Source organism: Pteropus alecto, unplaced genomic scaffold, assembly GCF_000325575.1.
Source record: "Pteropus alecto unplaced genomic scaffold, ASM32557v1 scaffold131, whole genome shotgun sequence".
Taxonomy (NCBI): Eukaryota; Metazoa; Chordata; class Mammalia; order Chiroptera; family Pteropodidae; genus Pteropus; species Pteropus alecto.
The window spans coordinates 14242830-14267081 of NW_006434709.1; the positions used below are offsets into that span (position 1 = coordinate 14242830).

Genomic DNA, 24252 nt, shown 5'->3' on the forward strand with positions numbered 1-24252 from the left:
TACCTCAGTTTTATATTCAGCAATGGGGGAGTCATTAAAGGTTTTTAAGTAGATTTGATTTGAATATTGGAAAGGTCAATATTCAGTTAACTGAAGTTTGAAAAGCTCTGCAACCACTGTGAAAAATAAGCAATCGGAGATTTAGGTAGAAGTAGGGAGGTAGTTAAACTAATAGCTCAGATGGAAAAATAGCCTGAATCAAGTCACTGTCAGTGGGATAGCAAGAAGGTGTTCTGAAAAAGAAGGGATTATGAAGACTTGACTGATGAGATATGGGTGTGAAAGAGGAATAATTTTTGAATTCTAGACAATCTGCCATTAGTGACTGGGTAGAAAATTAGGGATGAGGGAGAACTTAGAAGATAATTTTTAGAAAAATAAAAGATATTACATTCTGTTTTAAGCATATACAATTACCCAGAAAGTCTACTTATAAATATAACAAAGTCAAGCAATTTTCTTTGTGGGCTGTTTTTGTATTTTAAGTATTCAACAGAATAAGGACTAATTCCATTGCTCCTCCATGCATAAATGGATCCATTAATATACTGTCAGAGAAAAATGTTGGACAAGCCATTTAAAGGGAATATTTCTTCAATAAGCCATACAATTAATTGAAATAATTTATTCAAAGATAAGCTTAATGCTGTCAGAATAAATGAAAAACCCCACTGTCCACCAGGATGCCATGGAGCTTATTTGAACTAATTTTTCATTAAGGAATTCAGGGAATCCATTGTTCAGGTCTTTTAGGGGAAATGATTGCATCTTTGTCTTTCAGCTCCATGGGAAAAAACAACATATCAGAGCACTATTGATTGACAGAGTAATGTTGCAGCATGAGGTAAATATCTTTTTAAAATCACAATGACTTACTTTTATAAATGACAGTTTTCCAGATGAGTATTTAATTGTTTTACTTCATAATTAAATAAACTTTTAGTACAAACTTTGAGATTTGATGTACATTGTTTTCATAGCTACGGACACTAACTGTTGAGGGTTGTGAATACAAAAAGGTCCATCAAGATATGATCAGAGATCTCCTTCGTTTATCTACAAGTTCATATAGTCAGGTAAGGCTAGTATAAACAGCCCTTCCCCCTCCTGTTTTATTACATGCAGTCTAAATACCTCATTTTAACAAGGGAGTTTAAATAATTCATTGGCGTAGAAAACACTTATCAAATTGTAACTATATTCAAGCTAATTTTGATAGTCTTTTTTAAATGTTTGTTTTTATTATTTGTAATTGCTTCTCAAAAATTTTTTTAAACTAAAATTGATAGTGCTAGTGTAATATTGTGGCTGCTTAATTAAGTCACATTATGAAGGCCATATAATTCCTCCTAAGTGTTTTTTGGGGGGTTTTAGGAAGCCACTACCATATGAATGGTGGAGTCCATAGAACCACTGGATAAAGAGATTCATGTACAGCCAATTATTCTATATTTATAAGATAATATAAGTTAGGAAACTGGTCTTTATCCCAGAGATTTCATCTAAAGTAGTCCTTAAAAGAATTTAGAATATGTACAGTGTGTTGCTTTAACTATAACCAGTTATTGTACATTACTGTTTAACTAGTTTATAGGTTGTAAATTTATACCGAATCTTTTGTTTGTATTCAAAATATGTGGGCTGTAAGTTAACGTTTTCGTTGAAAAGGTCAAATCGTTCTGTTTTGGCAGGTCTTTGATTTTCCTCATGTAGACACAAGAGAAAATCAGACTCTTCTCATCAAGAGTAACTCATAATAAAAAGTTTAATAGTCTGCTCATTATATTACTAATCAAATGCATATTGGTTCCATCCAGTCTCCTTTATCAAAAATATTTGAACTAATATAACCTAAGCCATGAATATGATTGGTGGTAATATGCTTTCCTTTTGGTAAAAAGAAAATCTATTTGTTTTTGTTAAGACATGTGCTTTGATATATTCTTCCATTGTTACAACAATATTTAAATTATCACTTTGTTTTTTAGAAATTTTTATATTGTCTATCATTTAATAAAAGTCCTCTGTTAATAATACTTTCTCCAGGTCAGAAATAAGGCTCAGCAAACATTTTTTGCTGCCTTGGGAGCATATAACTTCTGTTGCAGAGATATCATTCCTTTAGTTTTGGAGTTCTTACGACCTGATAAACAAGATGTCACACAACAGCAGTTCAAGGTATAGGGTTTTTTGTTTTGTTTTAATATGAAAATTTTTAAACATACAGCAAAGTTGAAAGATTTCTACAGTAAACATTTTATTTATATGTCTACCATTCAGGTTCTGTATTTAATACTTAGCTATGTTTGTTTTATCAAATATCTATCCATCTCTTTAATCCGTCTCATTTTTTATATATTTCAAAGTAAGTTAAAGACATCGGTACACTTCGCCTTTAAATTGTATTATAGTCTTTTTTCTCCCTAATTATTTACTTATTTACCTATGTTTATGATTGGTGTTATGACAGAGAAAATGTACAATGCAATTTGAGTTGAGCGGATGAGTACCCTGGTTGGCCTATGGGAGAAGAGGGTGAAAGACCAAAAATTGTTTGGAGTAGTGTGACCCGCATGAATGAGGGCCTGAGACAGAAAGAAACGTGATAAATTTGAACAACTATGTGAAAGCTTGTGTGATTAGAGCAGAGAAGGAAATGACACAAGACAAGGAAAATACTATATCTCACAGCGATGCAATAAAGGGCATAGGTGAAATTTATAGATTACTTTATACCATCAGATAGAAATGGGTTTCCTGAAAGTGACTTAGGAGGGAAAATTGATAAGACTTAGTGGTTAACTGTGAGGGTACTGAATAAAGGAGGTATCAAAATTATTAAGGTTCTGGATTGCACACTCGTTGGGTACATCAGAGAGAGAACAGGAAGAGTAGGTTAGAAATTAGTTTGCACAGTTGAATTTGAAGTTCCTATAAATTAAGAGGCAATGCCAAGTAGGCAGTTAGTTAGACATCTGAATTTGGAGTTTTAAAGATACCATTTCAACATGTGTTGATGATAATTGAAATCTTTAGGCATGGGTAAGACAGCTGGGTGGAGAATAAGAAGAGCACCAGGAGGCATGTGTTGAGAAAACTTCATTAGAACCCCAAGAAGAGCTAACTGAGAAGGCAAAAGTCAAAAAGATCAAAATACGGAATTACAGAAGACGAGGAGATATCTTTCCAGGAGGAAAATTCAGTCAGCTGTGTCAGTTTCTGGAGAGAGTTAAAATGAGAACTAGACATGTTTCTTGAAGTTAGCTCACAAGGACAGGTCAACAAACAATTGCTTGGGCTCAGTTGCCTGCTTTTGTGAGTAAAGTTTTATTGGAACATATCCATGTCCAATCCCTTATGTATCGTCTCTGGCTGTTTTTATGCTACATTGGCAGAGATGAGTAGTTGCAACACTACATGGCCAACTATTTACTATCTGACCCTTTACTGGAAAAGTTTTCTGACTCCTAAGGTAGATGTATAATTTAAGAGCATTGTAGAAGTTCTAACTCATTGCATGGAATGGTGTTGACCTTGTTGAGAGCATTTTAAATGCATACAATCACAGAGGTCAAGTAAAATCAAAATTGAAAAATGTCTGTTAGGTCAGCAAAATCAAGCTTAAGAAAACCTGTAAATAGGAGTAGAGTGGGGTAGGTAAGAAGCTAGATTAGAATTCAGTTAGGATGAACACAATGTAATATATATACACGACTTACTGTTAAATGATACACTTGAAGCTTATTTGATTTTGTTAATCAGTGCCACCTCAATAATTTTCAGTAAAATAGAATTCAGTTAGGATAAATGTTCAGCAAATAACAAAATGTTTTGGTACTAATTGCTCTTTTCATTAAAAAGTGATACTGTTATCGGAATCACTCTGATTAACTTACAAGTATACAATATAATTACACAGTACAATTAAGTAACCTTATTTTTATATACTTAAGAAAATACTTGGCAAACAGATGTTAACTACTATTTTAGAAATTATTCCAAACAGTATGCCTTAAAATGCTAAGAGTGGCACAGTTCATAGCCTTTATGATAGAACTGTAGAAGAGAATTAGAATGGAAGCTATGTTCTTAAAAACAGCATCTTTATATTTGTATGTTATCTTATTAATAGTCATTCTTTGAGCTAACCCTCTATTAAATGACTTAGAGAAAATATTACTGGAAGTCAGGTTCTGGTTTCTAAAAGTCCAAATATATGATGAACCTATTTTACTAACCAGTATCAAGCATTTAAATAATGGTTAGTAAATTTAAAAACATGTGGGTGAGTTGGCTACAACCAAACAATGCCTCTTATTTCCCATATTAATAATTTTTTTCTGCAGGGCGCCTTATATTGTCTCCTTGGAAACCACAGTGGTGTATGCTTGGCAAACCTTCATGATTGGGACTGTATTGTACAGACTTGGCCAGCAATTGTTTCTTCTGGTCTTAGCAAAGCAATGTCCTTGGAAAAGCCATCAATAGTGAGACTGTTTGACGATCTTGCTGAAAAGATTCATCGTCAATATGAAACAATTGGCTTGGACTTCACAGTAAGCTTAGCCATTTTGTAATTCAGATTTTAGTAGACATACTGCTTTGTTAAATGCTTTTTATTTTTCTTGTCTTTTTTTTTCGGTAATCATATTCTTTGATTCTAAAGTGGTATTTGATTCTAAAGTGGTTTTTTATTTTTTAAGGCATTTGTTTTCTCTTTTCTTTGTGATTAATACTATAGATAACAGGGTGGAGTAGGAAGTTGGAATATGGCCAGGAGAGAGCCAGGTTGTTTTCTTCCAAGAGGTCACAAAGGGGTGTTAATTGTTGCATTTACCATTATTCCCTGTATGTCCATGACCTCATTTTTCAAAGAATTGATCATGTTTTAGATCACTCATTACTAGCCAGAGTTGCAAAAGATTGACCATGGGATTCATAATTTGTAGTGAAGAAATTTAAAGTGGAATGATTTGACAAAAGAAAAAGAGAATATCAGGTTCATTGGTGCTTAAATAGAGACATGTAAAACATGATCATCTACAAATTTTCAAATGCAGATTCACACACCCATCATCAGAACTAGGGATGACTAAAGAAGGTGTAATCCCAACTGAGTGTCTCTCTTCTCTAAAGTGATTATGTTTGACATCCATCATCTGGCTTAAAAACCACTGCTCTAAATGTATTCCTTTTCTATGAAACAGTTTTACTATTTGCAACTGTCTTTAGAATAAGCTGTCTTAAAAAAAAAAAGTTTTTAAATTGAAATGTAATTCACATTCTAAAGAATTCACCATTTTAACATAATAGTTATCTGGTTATATGTTCACAATAGTTTATTCACAGTATTGTGCAACTACTGTCTTTAGAATAAGCTGTCTTAAAAAAAAAAAAGTTTTTAAATTGAAATGTAATTCACATTCTAAAGAATTCACCATTTTAACATAATAGTTATCTGGTTATATGTTCACAATAGTTTATTCACAGTATTGTGCAACTATCACTACTCTAATTCTAAAACATTTTCATCACTTAAGAAGAAACTTTGTACCCAGCAACAGTTACTTCCCAATTCCCTCATGCCCCTACCCCTGGTAACACTAATCTTTCTTTCTCTGTGAATTGCCTGTTGTGAACATTTCATATAAATGGAATCGCATAATATAGGGCTTCTCATATCTGGCTTCTTTCACCTAACATAAGTAATGTTTTCAAGATTTATCCATGTTGTAGTACGTGTCAGTACTTCATTTTTCCCTGGTTTTTCTTTTCAATAAGATTCCAAAGTCATGTGTTGGAATAGCAGAATTACTTCAGCAATCAAAAAACCCATCTACCAACCAGTTAATGCTTAGCTCAGAAGAAATAGAAGAAGGACTTAAACGCCAACAAGAAAAAAATGCTGATGCCCTAAGGTAAATATAAATGAGTACTTGTCAAAATAAATTACATTATAGATAATAAGTTTTAAGTATCTAAAATATAGATGAACCATTTCTACATAATGAAATGTACATTGATTCTGAAAAAAAAATGAAAAATGTTAGGAAATAATTATTGTGAACATCCCTGATTGTCAATTTTAGCTGTGGAGGTAGAAAACATCATCTCAAAGTTATCTTAATATATCTTTTTCTCAATGTGAATTCTTTTTGATTTTTAAGTACATCTAGCAGTCATTAAATTCTAAATCAAGTTGACTACATTTATCTCTTCATAACTCTTATAACAATTACTTTATGTTCAAATTTGTATGAATTTGGTATCAGGATGTTTGTAAACTTTTCAGATTTTTTGAACCAGAGCACTTCCATGCTTCATTGATAACACACAAGCAGGAGCATTCCTAACTTGATTCTGTCTATTCCTTTTGAATATACTTATTTTTTCTAATATGTCTATAAATAATAGACTCATAATGTAGCTTACCTTGTATATACCCGGCATGCCATGTAGGCAGATTACTCCTAACTAATTGATTAATATTCACAGATTTGCTTTTGAATGTCCACTCAGGAATAGTTGAGTTGTTCAGTGTACTTAGCACTATTTTTGTTTTCTTTCTGCCCTTCATATTCTTTTCCCAATGTCTCTGTTCACCCATCTGCTTTTACTCTAGCTTACTTTTCACCAGGTCCTTCCTTTACAGTCAGGTTATAAGAAGTGAGATAGGGTGACTCTGGCCAGAATTTGACTTTGTATTACACTGTCTGTTATTCATCTTAATATTGTATTAAAATAATACCTCACCTGAATTTTTTATTTTAAAGGAACTATGAGAATTTGGTTAACACTTTGCTAGATGGTGTGGAGCAAAGAAATCTGTAAGTACAAGAATTTTTTTTTTATTATTCTCAAAGCCTTTATCTTAAATTTTATAGGAGGTTTCTGCCCTGGGGGCCACGAATGACTGTATCACAACATACTATAGTCTGATTCATGAATTTATAAGATTCACAGGGAAACTTTGGAGCTAATGATAGCAGCAGTGTTCTTTAATACATCTATTTTAATTCTTGGGAAACTTAAAAATGTTTCAATAATTTTTTTAAAAAGTGGTTATATGAGCAATATGTTTTGTGATTTTTTTTCTTTTTTTCCTCTCCCTTTTTCAGGCCCTGGAAATTTGAACACATAGGCATTGGGCTTCTGTCACTACTCTTGAGAGATGACCGAGTGTTACCTCTTCGTGCTATACGTTTTTTTGTTGAGAATCTCAACCATGATGCAATTGTAGTTCGAAAGGTACACACTTAATTTTAGTTACAATCTTGGGTTTGAGAATTTTTACCTCACCTGAAGGCTTTAAATTCTTCATAAACAAGACACACAATAAATACCTTAAAGTGCATTGATTTGAAATCTATGATAGTAATTCATCTAACAAAGTATTAGAGGTAGGGTACAAGATGAGGCTGACCTCGTCTGGGCACTGGAGAAGGACCTTAAGAAATATTTAGGCTGAGGTTTGAAGAATGAGCAGGTATTGGTTTAACAAAGGATCAAAGTTTTTTAGGTAGAGATTAGCATGGATAAAGATTCAAAAATAAGAATTGCGAATGACTCATGCAGGTCAGATTTAGCACTAAATGACTCCTTCCAAGTCAGATTTTGCACTCATGTGGCTATATACCAACAGATGTCAATAGACGGGGTACCTCTCTGCTTTCAAAAGGAACAGAATCTAGCTTCTGCCTTGATCAAGGCAGGCAACCATGTAAGAGATATAAAAATTGCGATACAGGTACCTTATTTGTTCTTTTTCTAGATGGCGATCTCAGCTGTTGCTGGTATTCTTAAGCAGCTAAAAAGAACCCACAAAAAGCTGACCATCAACCCCTATGAAATCAGTGAGTACTACTAAATGCAGTTAATAGTGCTTCTCAGCAAACTCAGAAAGTTTCTTTGAAATGTATAAATTATAGTTCTTTATCTCAAGTATTGTTCTATGCAAACTATAGAAGTATAAAAATATGTTAATACAAAGTATGAAATAATATAAGGAGAACCAATTGGCTTAGTAAAAACTAGTAATAAAAAGTATGAGAGTAGAGTGGCTGTGTCTTCATAATACACGGACGCTTTGCAGACATGTCATCTACTTCTTATTTATCTTACCAGCTAAGCAGTTATACTAGTTATTTATCAAACTGTATTTCAAAGATCTAAAATACTATTACCATTAATATATCAATGTGTTAAGTCTTTCTCTCTGGGTGGTAGGATTGGGGCAAGGTTAATTTTCTTTATGCCTCACTATATTGTCAGACTTTCTGAATAGTAAGCTCGTATAATCAGAAAAAAATAATAAAGTAATTTCATTTTAGAGGGCAAAAAATGTCATTTTTATTCCTTTTGCTACCAAATTTTTAATCTCTGACAACTCCTGTGATATTCAAACAGCTGTCTTCAGTTCTTGCCCACCTCCACTTTTGGGAGGAGAGTGTGGCTATACACCACCATCTTTATTTTGGAACACTATAAAATGATGTTAACTAAATGTGGGAAAGACTTTCATTACATTTCTTCTATTAATCTTGGTTTATCCTCACTTGAAGCACATGTTTGTATGTCCCATATTAAATGAATATTTAATAGTTCAAAAAAAAAAGCATGTGTGCCTACTTGTATGTAAAGAGAATGTCAAAGAGCACATGGCGAAATGTTAAATTTTGGGGCATCTGGATGAAGAATATATTGGAATTCTTTGAGCTCTGTACGTGCGAAATTAATTCACACCTAAGAAGTTTTGACAAAAGCCATCCATTTGATTTTGGTGAAAGGAATAAAGTATAGATCATACTTGATTTTCTCCCTCTAAATAACTATCCCAACATCATTAAATAGATAATCCCATTTTTCCTCTCTGATTTGAAATGCCTCATGTATGTGTAGTCTTGCCTTGAGAAAATTTTAATAGTTTTATTGTGAAGACAGAGTTACTCTAATCCTATTGATTGAAAGTTGAGAATAATTATTGCATGGATGTTTTTAAGTTCATCAAATGTAATCATCTTTTCCTTAGGTGGATACCCTAAATCTACGCAAATTCTTGCTGGTGATAGGCCTGATAATCACTGGTTACATTATGATAGCAAAAGTATACCAAGAACTAAAAAAGAGTGGGAGTCAAGTTGCTTTGTGGAAAAAACTCACTGGGGGTACTACACCTGGCCACAGTAAGTTAGAATTTTCCATGCATCTTGTTATTTAACAGGTCATCTTTGATATAATTTGTTTTATCATCTTTGGATTTCTGGGAAGGTTTAGAAGCCCTCAAGCAGTTAGAGGGACTCTGCTACCAAAGATACAAAGCCTCCAACTTTTTCCCTCTTCCTCTTCCTCTTTTTGTTTTGCTCCTGCCAGTGCTATATGTTGATTCTGCCTCTTTTCTTGTTTTTCCATTGAAACCCTTAGACTTCCTTAATCCTACCATAATATGTCTAAGGTTTTTGTTAATAGCTGCTCTAAATGATATTCCTACCAATTGATATTAAATATGCCTAAAGCAGTCCAGAGAAATACTTATTTGTCTCTTACTGTTGACTCCAATAATTTCTGTCATCAGGACACAGTGATCTGGTAGATTTTTAAGGAAAGGACTGTTAGCGATGTACTCCTATCCCCAAACTTAGTATTGAATTAGAGTTCATTAAAAGGGCCTTCAATGTTTTCTATCCATGATGCTCTAATATTTTTTCTGTGTGTATTATAAATATAAACTCTTACTGTATAGGAATATGGTGGTTTATGCTGGTGTGGAAGAGCAGCCTAAGCTTGGCAGAAGCAGGGAGGATTTGACAGAGGTAAGCATTCTATTTCCACTACATGTAAATACTTACCTTGGTTCTAAAGCATCTTACATTTGGTCACTGATTTATTTCAAAGTCAGTTCAGACCACCCCCACCCCTTCTGTTAGAGCCAGTTGACAGGAGCCCTTTTTTTATCTAAAGTTACTCAAGTTACTACCCCACTTAGCACTCACTTGTGCACTACTTTTAGGTAGTTATCTCCTTGTTTCTGGTGCCATTTCTGTCTGCTAACAGCTTCTTGATGGCAAAAATAATGACTGGCTTTTAGTTGTTTATTGCACATAAATGATGGGTATTCAGTGAATAGATGTTTGTAGATTTAAGTCAAAACTCCTTAGTCTTCCTAAAAACATTTATCATTTTGAAACTTAATTTAAGGGCTTTTCAGTTTGTCTTCCTCGATTAAGTTAACGGTGTTATAACTTTTATTTTCTGATTCTGAACAAAGTTTACCTTTTAACTTTTGAAGTTTTATAAATATTGAAATAATTTACTGGGGTTTGGTTTATAGTTTGGGGACTTTTCCTAAATTGCACACAAAATGGTTCAGTAGCATTAAGTATTCATTTTCCGAGCAGAAAATTTGTTAGTTTTAATTCACAGTTTGAGAAATGGAATCCAAACTTGAAGATCTGAAGGAAAACTTTTAGCTATTCTTAAGATTTAGCATTTTTTAGGAGGCAATGATATATTAGTTCTAGAAAGCCTCTATAAGAACTAAAAATTCTTTTTTTTTTTTTTTAGGTGAGGCAACCCTTGATTGACCTCACAGATTGCAAGGACCGTGTCAGCTTAAAATCTCTTATTTTTTATTTTTTTTTACGCCTACAGCACCTGGTCTTCCTAGGTGGTCTCCCATCCAAGTACTAACCAGGCGTGACCCTGCTTAGCTTCTCAGATCAGACAGGATCGGGCTTGTTCAGGGTGGCATGGCCATAGACCTAAAAATTCTTTAGAACAAAAATAGCAGCCTACTGTTGGGTATTAAAACTTAATAGTTGAAATGTAATGTTTCAGAATCATGTTTTTAAATAGATGTTAAACCCTGAATGTTCTTTTTTTTTTTTTAACTTTATAGGCAGAACAGATTATATTTGATCATTTTTCTGATCCTAAGTTTGTTGAACAGTTAATTACTTTTCTATCTTTAGAAGACAGAAAAGGAAAAGATAAATTTAATCCTCGACGTTTTTGCCTCTTCAAGGTAACTGTTATTTACATACCTTTATAGAGCTTAGTGACTGTCAATTTGTAGGTTCATACATTTTAAAGTTATTTGATCAAAGTTTGAGTTCAGTCATGTTTATTCTCATTTAAAATGGATCTGGAAGTTATGCTGTCATACTGGTCTTGGCTTAAAGTCCTAGGACTTTTTATAAGGAAAAACAGCTTTTTAGTATTTATCTTTAATATTTGTAATTAGTAGTAGAAGCAAAAAAAAAAAAGCACAAAACTATATGTATTTGATGTTGATTTTATTTTATTTTTTAGGTGTGTGCGTTATGTCTAAGGTCAGGAAGATTATTAATTTCTATCTTATTGATTATATTTTAATGGGATATGTAAAATGACAGTATTCTTATCATTTTAACTTAGAGATATTGTTAAAGTGATTAAGTTCTAAAGGGGAGAACAGTTGGGGTTTTTAAGCACAGCGGTAAACAAATAGAAGCATATAATTATGATAGTATTTAAGAAAATAGAAGCATATAGACATGATAGTATTTAAGTACTGAAGGATTTTCTTTTCTTTGTTTTTATAGGGGATATTCAGAAATTTTGATGATGCCTTTTTGCCAGTTCTGAAGCCCCATTTAGAACGTTTGGTTGCAGATTCACATGAAAGCACACAGCGATGTGTTGCAGAAATTATAGCTGGTTTAATCAGAGGCTCTAAGCATTGGACATTTGAAAAGGTGATGTATTTGCATAGTACCGTTCTCTGTTAAAGCTACATTATCCATTTATAATTCCCAACTCATTAGACATTAATACTTAAAATATGAAATGTTCCATTCCATATTGCTTTTCAGTATTGGTTATGAAGTGGTGGTCTATAGGAGACATTCAGTAGCTTTTAAAATTTCAATTACTTGCAACATTAGGGGAAAAAAGATTTCAGTTTCTCTTAAAAAATAGAAGAGCCTGGAACACTGGTCCCACATTTTGGCGCTGGATCAGTTGGCTCGTGCTGCGCATGTGCTTCTTCCTTCTTGAGGCGCTCACTCTCTAGCTTCTCGTTAAATCCTTTCTCTTAGTCTCTTTGCTCACCCACATTACTCATTTGGTCTTGTAGGGAGTTTGTATGTATGTGGTTTTTTTAAAAAAAATCCCTCTTTTTAAATTGTAAGATTGATTTTTCATACCTGCCCTAAGGTTAGTTTACTTAGCAAAATGCACCAGACTGAAAATAAGCAAACGATATGTCTGGAATGCCTGAATATATGGTAGGCCTCTGTTTCCTCAAACAAAACAAGTATTTCTTTTGGCAAATTTAATTGCACATACTTTTAGGGGGACTATGGATGCTTTTCAGTACATCGATTTACTTAATATGTGTTCAAATCACCTAGTAAGTAAAAGTACTTGTTAATTTGTAATAGTGCCTTTTTCTTGTTCACATGTCATGAACCAAGTTTATTTAAACACATCACACATACCTTGTCATCTTTTCTCTGTCATTTCTGAGTTACTTCTTTTCCAGACACATCTTTTTTCCTTAAAAGTTGTTTTAGATATAGCTTTCTTCTTCTTCTTTTAAATCATTGCCTGGTTGCTACTACTGGAAACTTTATCCGAGGCCCTGCCTTCCCATTTGTTCTGTGGAGGTCCTTTTGACTAAAGTGCAGTCCATGGAACTGCAGCCTGGGCACATGTGGGAGCTTGTTAGAAAAGTAGGATCTCAGGTCCCACCCTGATCTAATGAATCAGAATCTGCATTTTATCAGGGTCTCAAGGTGATTTGTATTCTTGTTAAACTGTGAGAAGCATCTATACACATACATATCATGTGCAGTCTCTAAGTAACAACACTTTGAAAGATTATTGATAATCAAGCCTTGGAATTTGAAGATTATATTTCAGGTCAATACTGAATGGTGTTAAAATGTCATTGCTTTCTATATGAGGATTCTATCAAGTGACCTCTATAAAGATGCAAAACTTAGAAATGATTGAGGGTTTTTTCAGCCTACTTTACTATGTGATTCAAAATTTTAAAAGAGAACTTTTCAGTAGTATGAGAGATTTTGTGAGGAACCATATAAGTGTCCTTTTGGGAAAAAAAATTCTTCCTGGGTATGTATAATGATATGATGAAGTTACTTTCCTATATTATTTGGGTGTTCTAAGAAATAATTTAAATGAAGTATCAGTTTGTGTATTTGTATGTGTGTATTTCCAGGAAAAGACAGTTGAAGAAGAAAAATGTTCTGAGTATCACTAACTTTTTCCCATCTATGTTATTTTGAGCAGATAGAGAAACTGTGGGAGCTTCTGTGCCCTCTGCTTAGAACAGCATTGTCCAACATTACGGTAGAAACTTACAATGACTGGGGAACCTGTATAGCAACATCCTGTGTAAGTTCTACTGCTTACTTTTGTGTCCAGCTAATCTATTCAAACTTTCATACCCTGTCTCAAAATCTGTGAAATTTCATTATACCATTGAATCTTGAAATTTTGTTCATAGTTCTGTTATCTTACATAATAGGAGGTAGTTCTATTTAGCCTTTCAAATGAGCCTTAAGTCATAACCTTAACCTTAAGAGATTATTATATATTCTCTGCCATGGTAATAATGCATATTTTAGATTAAATGACAAGTCTAATCATATATAACTTATATATAGTAAAAGCCGGATGATACAGCATGATGTTATTTTCAACACTAAATATGTCCATAGCTTGTGTACTTTGATTTAAAGATAACCCATTTAACTAAAACAATTTTCTCACTGTTAATCTTTCTAATGTGAACTGTGATAATATATTTGGATTTGCTTCATCTGTGAGTTTGAGTTTGATTTTTCTTCATCCATACTTATATTTATTTATAGTATTTCTAAAATAACAGGATCTGACTTATTTACAGAATTGTGGAACCTCTGTTTTAATTGTTACTTCATATTTTCAACATAGGAAAGCAGAGATCCCCGGAAACTTCACTGGCTTTTTGAGTTGCTGTTGGAATCACCATTGAGTGGTGAAGGAGGATCCTTTGTAGATGCATGGTAATTAAAAAGAAAACTTATGCAGTTAACAAAAGATTTTACAACAAAAGATAATACTTTTGTTCTTGGTGTATGAATGGAAGTGAACTGTCTATCCTCATAAAGGCTAAATAATGTAACTATAGTTGACTCTTAAAAAACACAGGTTTAAACTGTACGGGTCCACTTCTATGCAGATTTTTTTTCAATAAATATACAGTCGGTCCTCCATATCCCCAGGCTTCGCATTGGCTGATTTAACCAGCTTGGATCAAAAATACTCTAGAAAATCCACAAATGTGGAAGGCCAACTGTATGCATTGACCTACGCTGTTTTATCCAGAAGACTTGAACATCTGCAGATTTTGGTATTTGCAGGGGTTTCTGGATCCAGTCCCCCCTGCAGATAGCAAGGGACATCTGAAATTTTGGGGGAGTCAAAAGTTATGTGCAAATTTTTGGCTCACGGGGTTCGGTGCCTCTAATCTTTATGTTGTTCAAGGATCAGCTGTACTTTTTTTCTATGAGATGATGTGATCCAATTTAGTACAACATATGGCACTAAGTAGAGTTATTTCTCAACTGGGAACAAGTAGGAGAAATGGAAACAACCTGAGCATTTCAAACATAAATTAGATTTAGCCTTCTCCGTTGTCACATCTTTTATATTGGGACTGCCTTTTTGTACTGTGACAATATTAACTTCTTTATCACGTCTCATTTTTCACTCTTATTAGGAAAGAAGAGAATCATCTTTATAAGGAAAAATATCTTTGGTGGAGTATGAGGAGCTGAAAAAATATTAGAGGAAGAAATCTAGATAATCCTGTAACAAGAATAATTAATTATTTTTTTTAATTAGTAAGGAAACATCCGATGCTTAGCGATGAACTCAGTAGTATTCTAAAGTTGGTATTTCTTTTGATGTACAGTAGTGGAGATGAAATGAGAATATGGAGAAAATGATGTAGGAAAATAGTAAAATCTTCGTAAAGATGCTGTTTTGAAGTGTTAATTTTATTTATAAGATGAGAAAATGAAAACTTTTCAGTGGAATATAGACATCATTAATCTATACTGACAGTATGTAAAGACATAGAGAGGACTCTTGACGCAATTCTCCTGTGCTTTTGTTTTAGTCGACTCTATGTGCTGCAAGGTGGCCTTGCCCAGCAAGAATGGAGAGTGCCTGAGCTACTGCACCGACTACTGAAGTACTTGGAACCTAAACTCACCCAAGTTTACAAAAATGTCAGGGAAAGAATAGGGAGGTAGGTATTACTTTCTCTGTGGTATGGTATACCTCCTGAGTTCTTTTTATTAAATTTGAATATCTAATAATACCTACTGGTTATGTTACTGTTGAGTTTCATGCTGTCCTCTTTTTCAAATTTTGTTTTATATTGTGTTGTGGGACACTAGACAAGAGGCTCTGAATGTAAAATAGGATGGCAGTGTGCTCACAAGCCCAGAGAGAGGTGAGCAAGTCACCACACCCCAGTTTTTAATATTTCAGAATTGCAGGCATAGGCACAAGAGACCTTCTCCAGGAATTGTCTTGGTTGGGTTATAACTTTTGAACCCTAGTTTTATTGATAATGTGGGATCTTTTCTTACTATACATATTTTATTTTATAGTGTGCTGACCTACATATTCATGATAGATGTTTCTTTGCCAAACACCGCGCCAACAGCATCCCCTCGTGTCCCTGAGTTTACTGCTCGAATTCTAGAGAAATTGAAACCCCTCATGGATGTGGATGAAGAAATTCAGAACCATGTTATGGAAGAAAATGGAATTGGTGAAGAAGATGAACGAACTCAGGGCATTAAACTCTTAAAAACTAGTAAGTGGCTAAAATTAGTGGAAACTAGCTTGAAAATATATTTATTTAGATTTTCCTAGGGCTTTTTTTCTCTTGGTTTTTTTTTTTTTTTCATTGTGGTAAAATGTACATAATACAAAATTTACAGTTCAGTGGCATCAAATATATTCACATTGTTGTTCAGCTGTCACCATCATCTATCTTTAGTACTCTTTTTCATCTTGCAAAATTAAACCTACCCATTAAGCAATAACTACTCAATCTCCCCTTCTCCTAGCTTCTTGGCATCCAGGAGCTGTCTCTGTGAATTTGCCTTAGTCTAGGTACCTCATATAAGTGGAATCATACATGTCTGGCTTTTTTCACTTCGCATATTGTTTTCAGTGTTTATCTATTCATTTATTGATGGACATTTAGGTTACTTACACCTTTTGACTATTGTGAACAATACTGCTATAAGCGTTGATGTAGAAGTATCTGTTTGAGTTTGTGCTTTCACTTCTTCTGGGCATTGAAAGTGAATTGCTAGACCATATGATAATTATGTGTTTAACTTTTTGAGGAGCCACCAAGCTGTTTTTACACAGTGGCTGCACTGTTGTACATTGCAACCGACAATGCAAAAAAGTTTCATTTTTTTCCATATCCATGCCAGCACTTGCCTTCTGTTTTCATGACTGTAACTATACTAATTGGTATAAAGAAGGTATCTCATGGTTTTGATTTTCATTTCCCTAATGATTAGTGGTCGAACATCTTTTTGTTTGCTTATTTGCCATTTTTGTATCTTCTTTGGAGTAATACCTATTCAAGTCTTTTGCTCATTTTCAAATTAGGTTCTCTAGTTGAGTTATAGTCCTTTATATATTTAGGGTACCAATTTCTTATTTGATATATGATTTGCAAATATTTTCTCCCATTCTTTGAGTTGTCTTTTTTACTTTCTTGATAGTGTCCTTTGATGCACAAGAGTTTTTTTATTTTGATGAAATCCAATTGATCTATTTGTTTCTTTTGGCTTTTTTGCTTTTTCTATCATATCTAAGAAATCTTTGCCATGCCCAATGTCATGAAGTTTTTCCCCCATAAGTTTTCTCCTGAGAGTTTTATTGTTTTATCTCTTTCATTTAGGTCTTTAATCCACCCTGAGGTAATTTTTATATATGCTGTAAGATAAGGGTCTGACTTCATTCTTTCCTCTTGGATATCCAGTTTTTCAGCACCATTTGTTGAAGACTGTCATTTCTTCATTGAATAGTTTTGCCACTCCTATTGAGAAAATTAATTGGCTAAATGTGTGAGAGTTTATTTCTAGGCTCTCTAGTCTATTCCTTTGGTCTGTATGTCTGTCCTTATGTCAGCAGCACACTGTTTTGATTACTGTAGCTTTGTAGTAAGTTTTGAAACATTGAAGTGTGAGTCCTCCAATTTTGTTCTTTTTCAAAATTGTCCTGGTTATTGGTGGTATCCTATTGTTTTTATATCTAAAAATTTTTCAGGGATTCTAAACATAAACAACAAATTTAGTCATTATTTTTGCAATGTTAGGATTATTGAAGGCTAGTTTAATTTGTGTAGTTATTTGGTAAACTGTTAATAATTTGCTGATTCATTCTTTGAGAGTGGCTTTAGTACCCTAGATTGGTTGACATCCTTCTTTGTGGGTCCTGTCATACTGCTGATCAGTGTCTAATATATGAAGTAGTATAGATGATTTCTAATATTTGAGAGCTCTCAGAGTGGCGGATACTAGCATTACAATATTCTTCTACTTTGTGGTCTCTAACTGAATAACATAGACTGATTCTGCATGTTCATTTCCAAATAGTATTGAAATGGCTGATGGCAAGTGCAGGAAGATCCTTCTCTACAGCAGTCACAGAACAACTTCAGCTTCTACCTTTATTTTTTAAGGTAAGTTTATGGCTAAAATTAAGAATGCATCTGTCTTTGACCCTCAGAAGGAATTCATATTTATCATCTGATGGTTGATAGGTTTTCAGACTGTATATGATTTGGTTGGATCTCTATGTAATTCAGTAGTCACAGGAAAATCATTAGGTGGTAGTGGTTTAGTGTTTGTTAAATTAATCTTAGATAAGAATAGGATCTTGACAGATACATTAAAAGTTTACAGGTAGAGCATTGTTTCACTGATAACCAATTTCCAAGTAATCGTTTAGGAAAGTACTGACAGCTAAAAGGATAGCCACAACAAATATTTTTAAAGATAGCAATTTTTAATTCAATGTTTAATAAATCTGAAGATCAAAGTATTCAGTATTATGTTTATTTTACAGTGTTAAATGGCCCTATCATTGGTTCTAACAAATATCTACAGGAAGTAACTTATCTCTGGTAATCATTAAAGACATTGAAATTTTATTTGATGAAAGGTATAACCTTAGGTGGTTTTAATTACTCATCTTGTCAGATGTTGAAGCCAATAAAATTAAGGTCACAGGTTGATATATTAGTTTTCAGAATTATAGTTTGCAGTTATGCCATGGTTCGCTTTGGTTGTTTTTCTAATCTATTCTCATTGCTCATTTGGAAGGCTTGGCACAAACATCACCATTACTTGACAGTTATTGGTCAGTATAATTATTATGTAAGAAGGAGTGCCCTTGTTCTTGTTTATTTGCAAATGGCATGCTTAACTTTTTATTTGCCACAGTATACTTTTATCTTTAGAATGTTTCAAAAAGATGGTGCTACCAGTAATTTTCAGAAGATTCACTACTAAAATACTTTTAAGAATGCTGTGTAGGGCCTGATACCCACTAATATCTCTGGGATCTTTTGGGATATAAAAGTGGACAGTAACTATTAGTATATAGGTCCTTGTTACGTGTAGGTTCTTGGTATAAATAGGGTTTGTCTTTTGGGGCAGTGGTGCATAAACTTTTTTCCACTCTTACATATGCAGTGGACACAGAGCATGATCTCTTATGTTCATACATGCATAATATGCAGTGAATATTGAAATAGCTGGAGTTCTACCCCCTTTCTTTCACTCAAAAAAAATCAGAAAACTAATATATGTGAAAGAAGGACAGTTTGAATCCACTTGAAATTTATGAAACATGGAAATCATTAAAAAGCTCTACTGTGTAAGTTGGTAGTGACAGGCCTACCATTTCACCTGAATATGCAAATATTGAGATTGAGGATCTGGCTTTAGGCCATATCATGGCGAATAAGATCTAGAGTATGAAGGCATCACAGTACAAATGAACAAAGTTATTTTGCAGACAGATCAGATGTGTTGAGTGAGGATAAAGAGAGGGATATAAAAGACTGTTTACTAAACTGTAGGAGGAACATAGACATAGTTAGAGATGAGATCAGAAAATTCATTTTGGACATATTTGAGGTGCTTATTAGATTCTAAATGAAGTATCCTATTCTATAGAAAGCAGTTTTATATGAATAAAACCTTGAAACATATGTAAAAGTGAAAGTTTCATTTATTTTCCTTTTCTAGTCTAAGAGTCCCCATATTGCTCAAGATTAAGGGAAGATGATTTCCAACCAAGTATGTTACAAAACACTGGCTTTAGAGGAAATAGAGACCCAGTTTAAAATCCTGTCAGTCTATCAGTGACAGGTACTTTTTTTTTTTTTTTTTTTGAGACCTTGCACAAGCTACTGAACTTCTAAGACTGTCTCCTTATATAAAGGAGATAGTATCAGTATTCCTTAGAAAGTTGTGACAAGGATGAAATGAAATAATGCCTGTAAAGCAGAAAGCACAGTGTAAAATATGCACTTATATTATTTTCGTTACTCGTCTTTAACTGAATTTTAATTTGGAATAATCGAGCCTCAAATGGCAGTGGTCAGGGAAAAAGAAAGGGAGGGATCATGTTGCATTCTAAGTTTCACACTTTACTAAATGCTCCTCAAAACTCACCACTGTAGAATAATAGTTTTGCGGACATCAGACTTAAAAATTTGCAGACGCTGTGATAATTAGTATAAAATTACATGCCATTGATGGCATTTCTTCAGAAAAATGTTTTTTCTCAATAATTAGAGAAGATGACCCTATAAAATAAGTCCTTTGCTAACTAAATGGACAGCATTTAGTTTATACAGTTTAATGCCAGTTAAATTTCTTCTGTGATTTACTAAAAATAATAAATTTGTATGAAAACAAAGCAAAAGAAAGATTAAGATCTCCTTTTTTTAGAGCAGTGTATGAGTTAAGATTCTTTGATTGCAAACACTAGAAACCAAATGGCTATGGCAGTGAAAATAGGTTAATTGGATTACCTAGAAGTGCTAGGTAGTTCACAGAATGGAAGTAAAAGCTTAAGAACTGCATTAGAACCACAGTAAATCTGGGGACCTAGGTGACAGAAACTAACAGCTTCTTCAGGGTACTGTTACCTTTTATCTCTCTTTTCAAAAGTCAGATGCCCTGGAAAAAAAGTCTCATTGGCCGGGCTTGAGTCTTTTGCTGTTCTAGCTAGGGAGTATGATCACTTGATTGACAGTTTCCACCAGAATGACAGAAGAGAAGGATATCAAAATGTCACTATTAGCAAAAGGAAGAATGGATATTGGCTATGAAATGCACATATTTATGCTTCAAGTAGTCATTAAAACATCCTTATTTCAAGTCTTAAGGAAAACCCAAATCACTGGAGGCCAGTCTGTTCTATAGTATGGCCAGAAAACAAAAAGAATAATAGGCAGTACCTGAAGAAAGACCCTTAATTTCGTGGGTATCGACTCCCCTCCTACCCCCTACCCCTAAACTTATTACTTTGAAATAATTGTGGATTCACAGGAAATTGCAAAGATAGTACAAAGGAGTTCCATGTATCCTTCAGTTTTCTCCAGTAGTTACATTTTTTAAAGCTATAACACATTCTCCAAATTAGAAGATTGAAATGGGTATGTATGTATAATTCTACCATTTTATCACATGTGTACATACATGTAGCCACCACAATTAGATACAGAAATACTCTTATCATCATAAAAATATCTTTGTGCTACCCTCTTTGTAGCCAACCATACCTACCTCCCTTCCCCTAACCATCCCTAACCACTGGCAACCACTAATTTGTTCTCCATTTCTATAACTGTCATTTTAAGAATGTCATATAAATGAAGGTGTGTGACCTTTTCTGATTGGCTTTTTTTACTCACACAATTCCCTTAAGACTTATCTAAGTTGTTGCACATAAGACATTTTTTTCTTCTCTATTTTTAGACTCTTTTTTTCCCCTCAATATTGTGGAGAAGATTTTGGCGGATATATTTTTTATGAAATGGCTAATCCACCCCATTCAGTGCCAGAAGAATATTCCCAGACTTTAAGATTGTCTGAGTCTTGGCTTTTCTATAACCATACATATGGTTCTTAGAAAATTATCACAATATACACATGTTCTTTTAAAAGTCATATGATATCTACAAAGAAAAGTAATGATTTTAGGAAAATATTAAAGTCGAAAATTGAAAAGTTGAAGTGATTTAGATTTCAGGTAAACTCTCCTAAAAAGTATTTGCTGGTAGAGAAATCTAGATATTAATTTTTGTGATTTCTTGAGATGAACTAATGAAAGTACTCTTTTAAACTTAGAGGCTTTACTTTGTAACAGAAAACGTTTCCATTCCACCAAGAAAAAAAAAAAAATGGATATAATCACTACAAAATAAGATTTTGATCTCACTGGGACCTAAAAGTAGTGTATGCCAAATGATTTCTTGTAGGACATTAGTAACTGGTCAATTTGCTATTCAGAGTTTTGGAGCATAATACTCTGTATGGTGAAGTTTGTCTATTGGATTTCAGGATTTTGCTGTTTTTAATAGAACATTTTAACCCATTCTAAACATGAAAATATTATGTCTTAATTGCATTCATAAAACATTTTTTTTGTAAATGGTAGGAAGAGAGACTGCTTATTCAAAAGTGAATGAGTCACCTTAAATTATTTTGGTAGTTATAGTAGATAGACTTGCCAACAAATGAATATCTCCTTTTGTATACTACTAACCAAACTCTAAATCACCTCAATTTTACTATGGGTAAATTAAATGACAAAGGTAGACAACTTTGTCTACACTGCCTGGAGATTTAGACTATTGATTATTTGTAATAATTTTTATCCTAGCTTTGTTTGTTTGGTGTGTGTCCTTTTACACTTTTGTCTGTGAAGACAGCTGTGCCATATACTGCATTAGGGAGGGGGGTGTGAATTTTTTTTTTTTTTACAAAAACAGAACTATTTCATTCCACAAATTGATTTTTTTTTTAAACCTGATATATCGTGGTAATTTTTCCACAAGTACCTCTTTCTTTTTAATAACTATATTGTACTATCATTTATTTAACTTGTTTTCTATTGACGGACATTCTGGTTGTTCCCAGCTTTTGCCTGTTAAAACAATGGTAACAATATTTTGCAAATATAAGTATATTTGTAAGATAATTACTATGTGTACGATTTGTAATTTTGGTGGATACTGACCTCCAATGAAGCTGTATTGTTATCTTTTTCCCCCACAATTCTGATTTAAAAAAAAAAAAAATCTTCACTGTTAAAAAGATTTAAAAAAATAAATCATCGTACTTCTTTAGTGAAGCTATTTTTACATATATTAGCTGTTCGTATTTTTCTGCCAGTTATCTGTATTTTGATACTTTTCTGTTTGTGTTACAAAGTAGTTCCATTGAATAGTTTTCTTTATTTTTAAATAATGCTTTGAACTATGTCAGTCCAACGTTATCTTTTTAAACAGTTCTGTGTTTTCTAACATTTTATGGTATTACCTTTTAAATTTGCAGTATAAAATACAAAATTTATATAAAAGTTACTTTTATATGACTTATATAAAGTGTTATAGAGATGCAGCTTAATTTTCAAGATAATTCATCTTCACTGATTTGAAATGAAATCTCATATACTTATTTTAATAAAATATGGTAAGGGAAATTATTTCCAATAAATACTGGACAAATATCAAGTGAATTAATATACTCAGCTCGGAGGATCAGTTAAAAAAACAATTTTTCTGACATGTGTTAAAATTATAAGGAAGACTTTATTCAAGGCTGTTGTGATACTTTTGAGACGCTCAGTATGGAAGCGAGATTCGGCTCAATGGCAGAGATAGCTGGGGATATGTAATAAGCAGGTAGAATGCAAGTTGTGGGGTGATGGGCTTGGGGGTGTCAGTAAATGGAAAATTACTAAGAGGAAACATCAAGTGTAGAAGATTCTTGAAAAACCTACATAATGGGATCCTTGCTGAAAGCAGACCAGGATGATCAGATATTGAGTGGGGGGTGAGGAATTCTCTTAGACTATTCTTACCAGGATTCTTGCTACAACTGGACTGAGCAGGCCCAAGGACAAAAAGAGGGCTCCAAATAAAGTATGGTCAAGGACAGAGTCTTTGTCACAGAAAAGGCTTGGTTAAGTTCCCATTTGTTATGGGTATGCAAAGAAATTTGATAATACTAAGCTTTGAATATTTTGCCTAAATGGATATAATTCTTAGAGAAAAATAATTTCCTTTTGGAAATTAAAACTAGACTTTAAAAAGAAACATGATAACATTTAGAATATTTTAAAGGATACTTATTTAAAGGGTTGGGGACAAAGAAAAGGTAGAGTGAAAAGAAAGTTTTATGAATTTGTCTTCAGAACACTATAAATACTTTTCATAATCATAAAACAAAATTAAATGAAAGAAAAATCCTTAATAAGAAAAAGACAAAATGAAATAAATGAACCCTACCTCACTATGTTTCTGGTTGGTAGGATAAATATACAAAGCAGTGACTTCTAAAAACACAGAAATTTATACATGCTTTGTGGATGATATTCTTAGTAATTATATTGAAGTGAAGCTATTATGTCTATTGTATAATATAGAACAAACAATAATTGTCAGTGAGAACCAAGATTTTTAGCACAAGAAACAAGATATAAAAATCCAAGCTGTTTAGTAAAATTGCTCTAATCCTAAATTTGAAACTATCATTTTGAGCTCATGCTCTGTTTCTATTCAGAAAATATGCTTATTTCTTAGCGCTGTTCACCAAAAATGCCCCGAACCACTCATCAACCTAATAGCAGTCAATGTTCTAGTGCCCAGATAACAGTTTCTAAGCATCATTTCCCACTAGAAGAACCAAGGCTCTTTTGAAAATGGCTGATTTCAGATTTAGTCCAAGAAATGTTTAAACCTAGGTCATCTTGTCATACCAGTAACCAAGGATGCTACAGTTGTTTTAAAGGACTCAGGAGCCAGTTTGAGCACCAGTAAGAAGAAGAACTACAGGATCGAAGACATTAAATTTGTTGAAATTCATTGTTCACTTTTGGAGGATAGGAGGGAAATCATTCTGAGTAAGAGAAAGTTTTTCTCTA

At 33.2% G+C, this 24252-nt stretch overlaps 1 protein-coding gene and 1 pseudogene across 1 annotated transcript in view; one reads left to right on the forward strand and one right to left on the reverse strand.

Moving 5' to 3' along the window:
• The window catches only part of PSME4 (proteasome activator subunit 4), an 84034-nt gene that overhangs the window by 51904 nt on the left and 7878 nt on the right, over positions 1-24252 (forward strand). Inside the window, exons 25-41 of the mRNA XM_006909599.2 lie at positions 782-844; positions 981-1076; positions 2047-2178; positions 4347-4556; positions 5782-5918; positions 6774-6827; positions 7119-7248; positions 7772-7853; positions 9029-9182; positions 9740-9809; positions 10895-11020; positions 11580-11732; positions 13291-13395; positions 13957-14048; positions 15167-15298; positions 15666-15874; positions 17682-17767. Of these exons, the coding sequence (XP_006909661.1) occupies positions 782-844; positions 981-1076; positions 2047-2178; positions 4347-4556; positions 5782-5918; positions 6774-6827; positions 7119-7248; positions 7772-7853; positions 9029-9182; positions 9740-9809; positions 10895-11020; positions 11580-11732; positions 13291-13395; positions 13957-14048; positions 15167-15298; positions 15666-15874; positions 17682-17767 (2031 nt within the window). The remainder of the gene's footprint in view (positions 1-781; positions 845-980; positions 1077-2046; positions 2179-4346; positions 4557-5781; positions 5919-6773; positions 6828-7118; positions 7249-7771; positions 7854-9028; positions 9183-9739; positions 9810-10894; positions 11021-11579; positions 11733-13290; positions 13396-13956; positions 14049-15166; positions 15299-15665; positions 15875-17681; positions 17768-24252) is intronic.
• Positions 10639-10757, reverse strand: LOC112478057 (annotated as a pseudogene).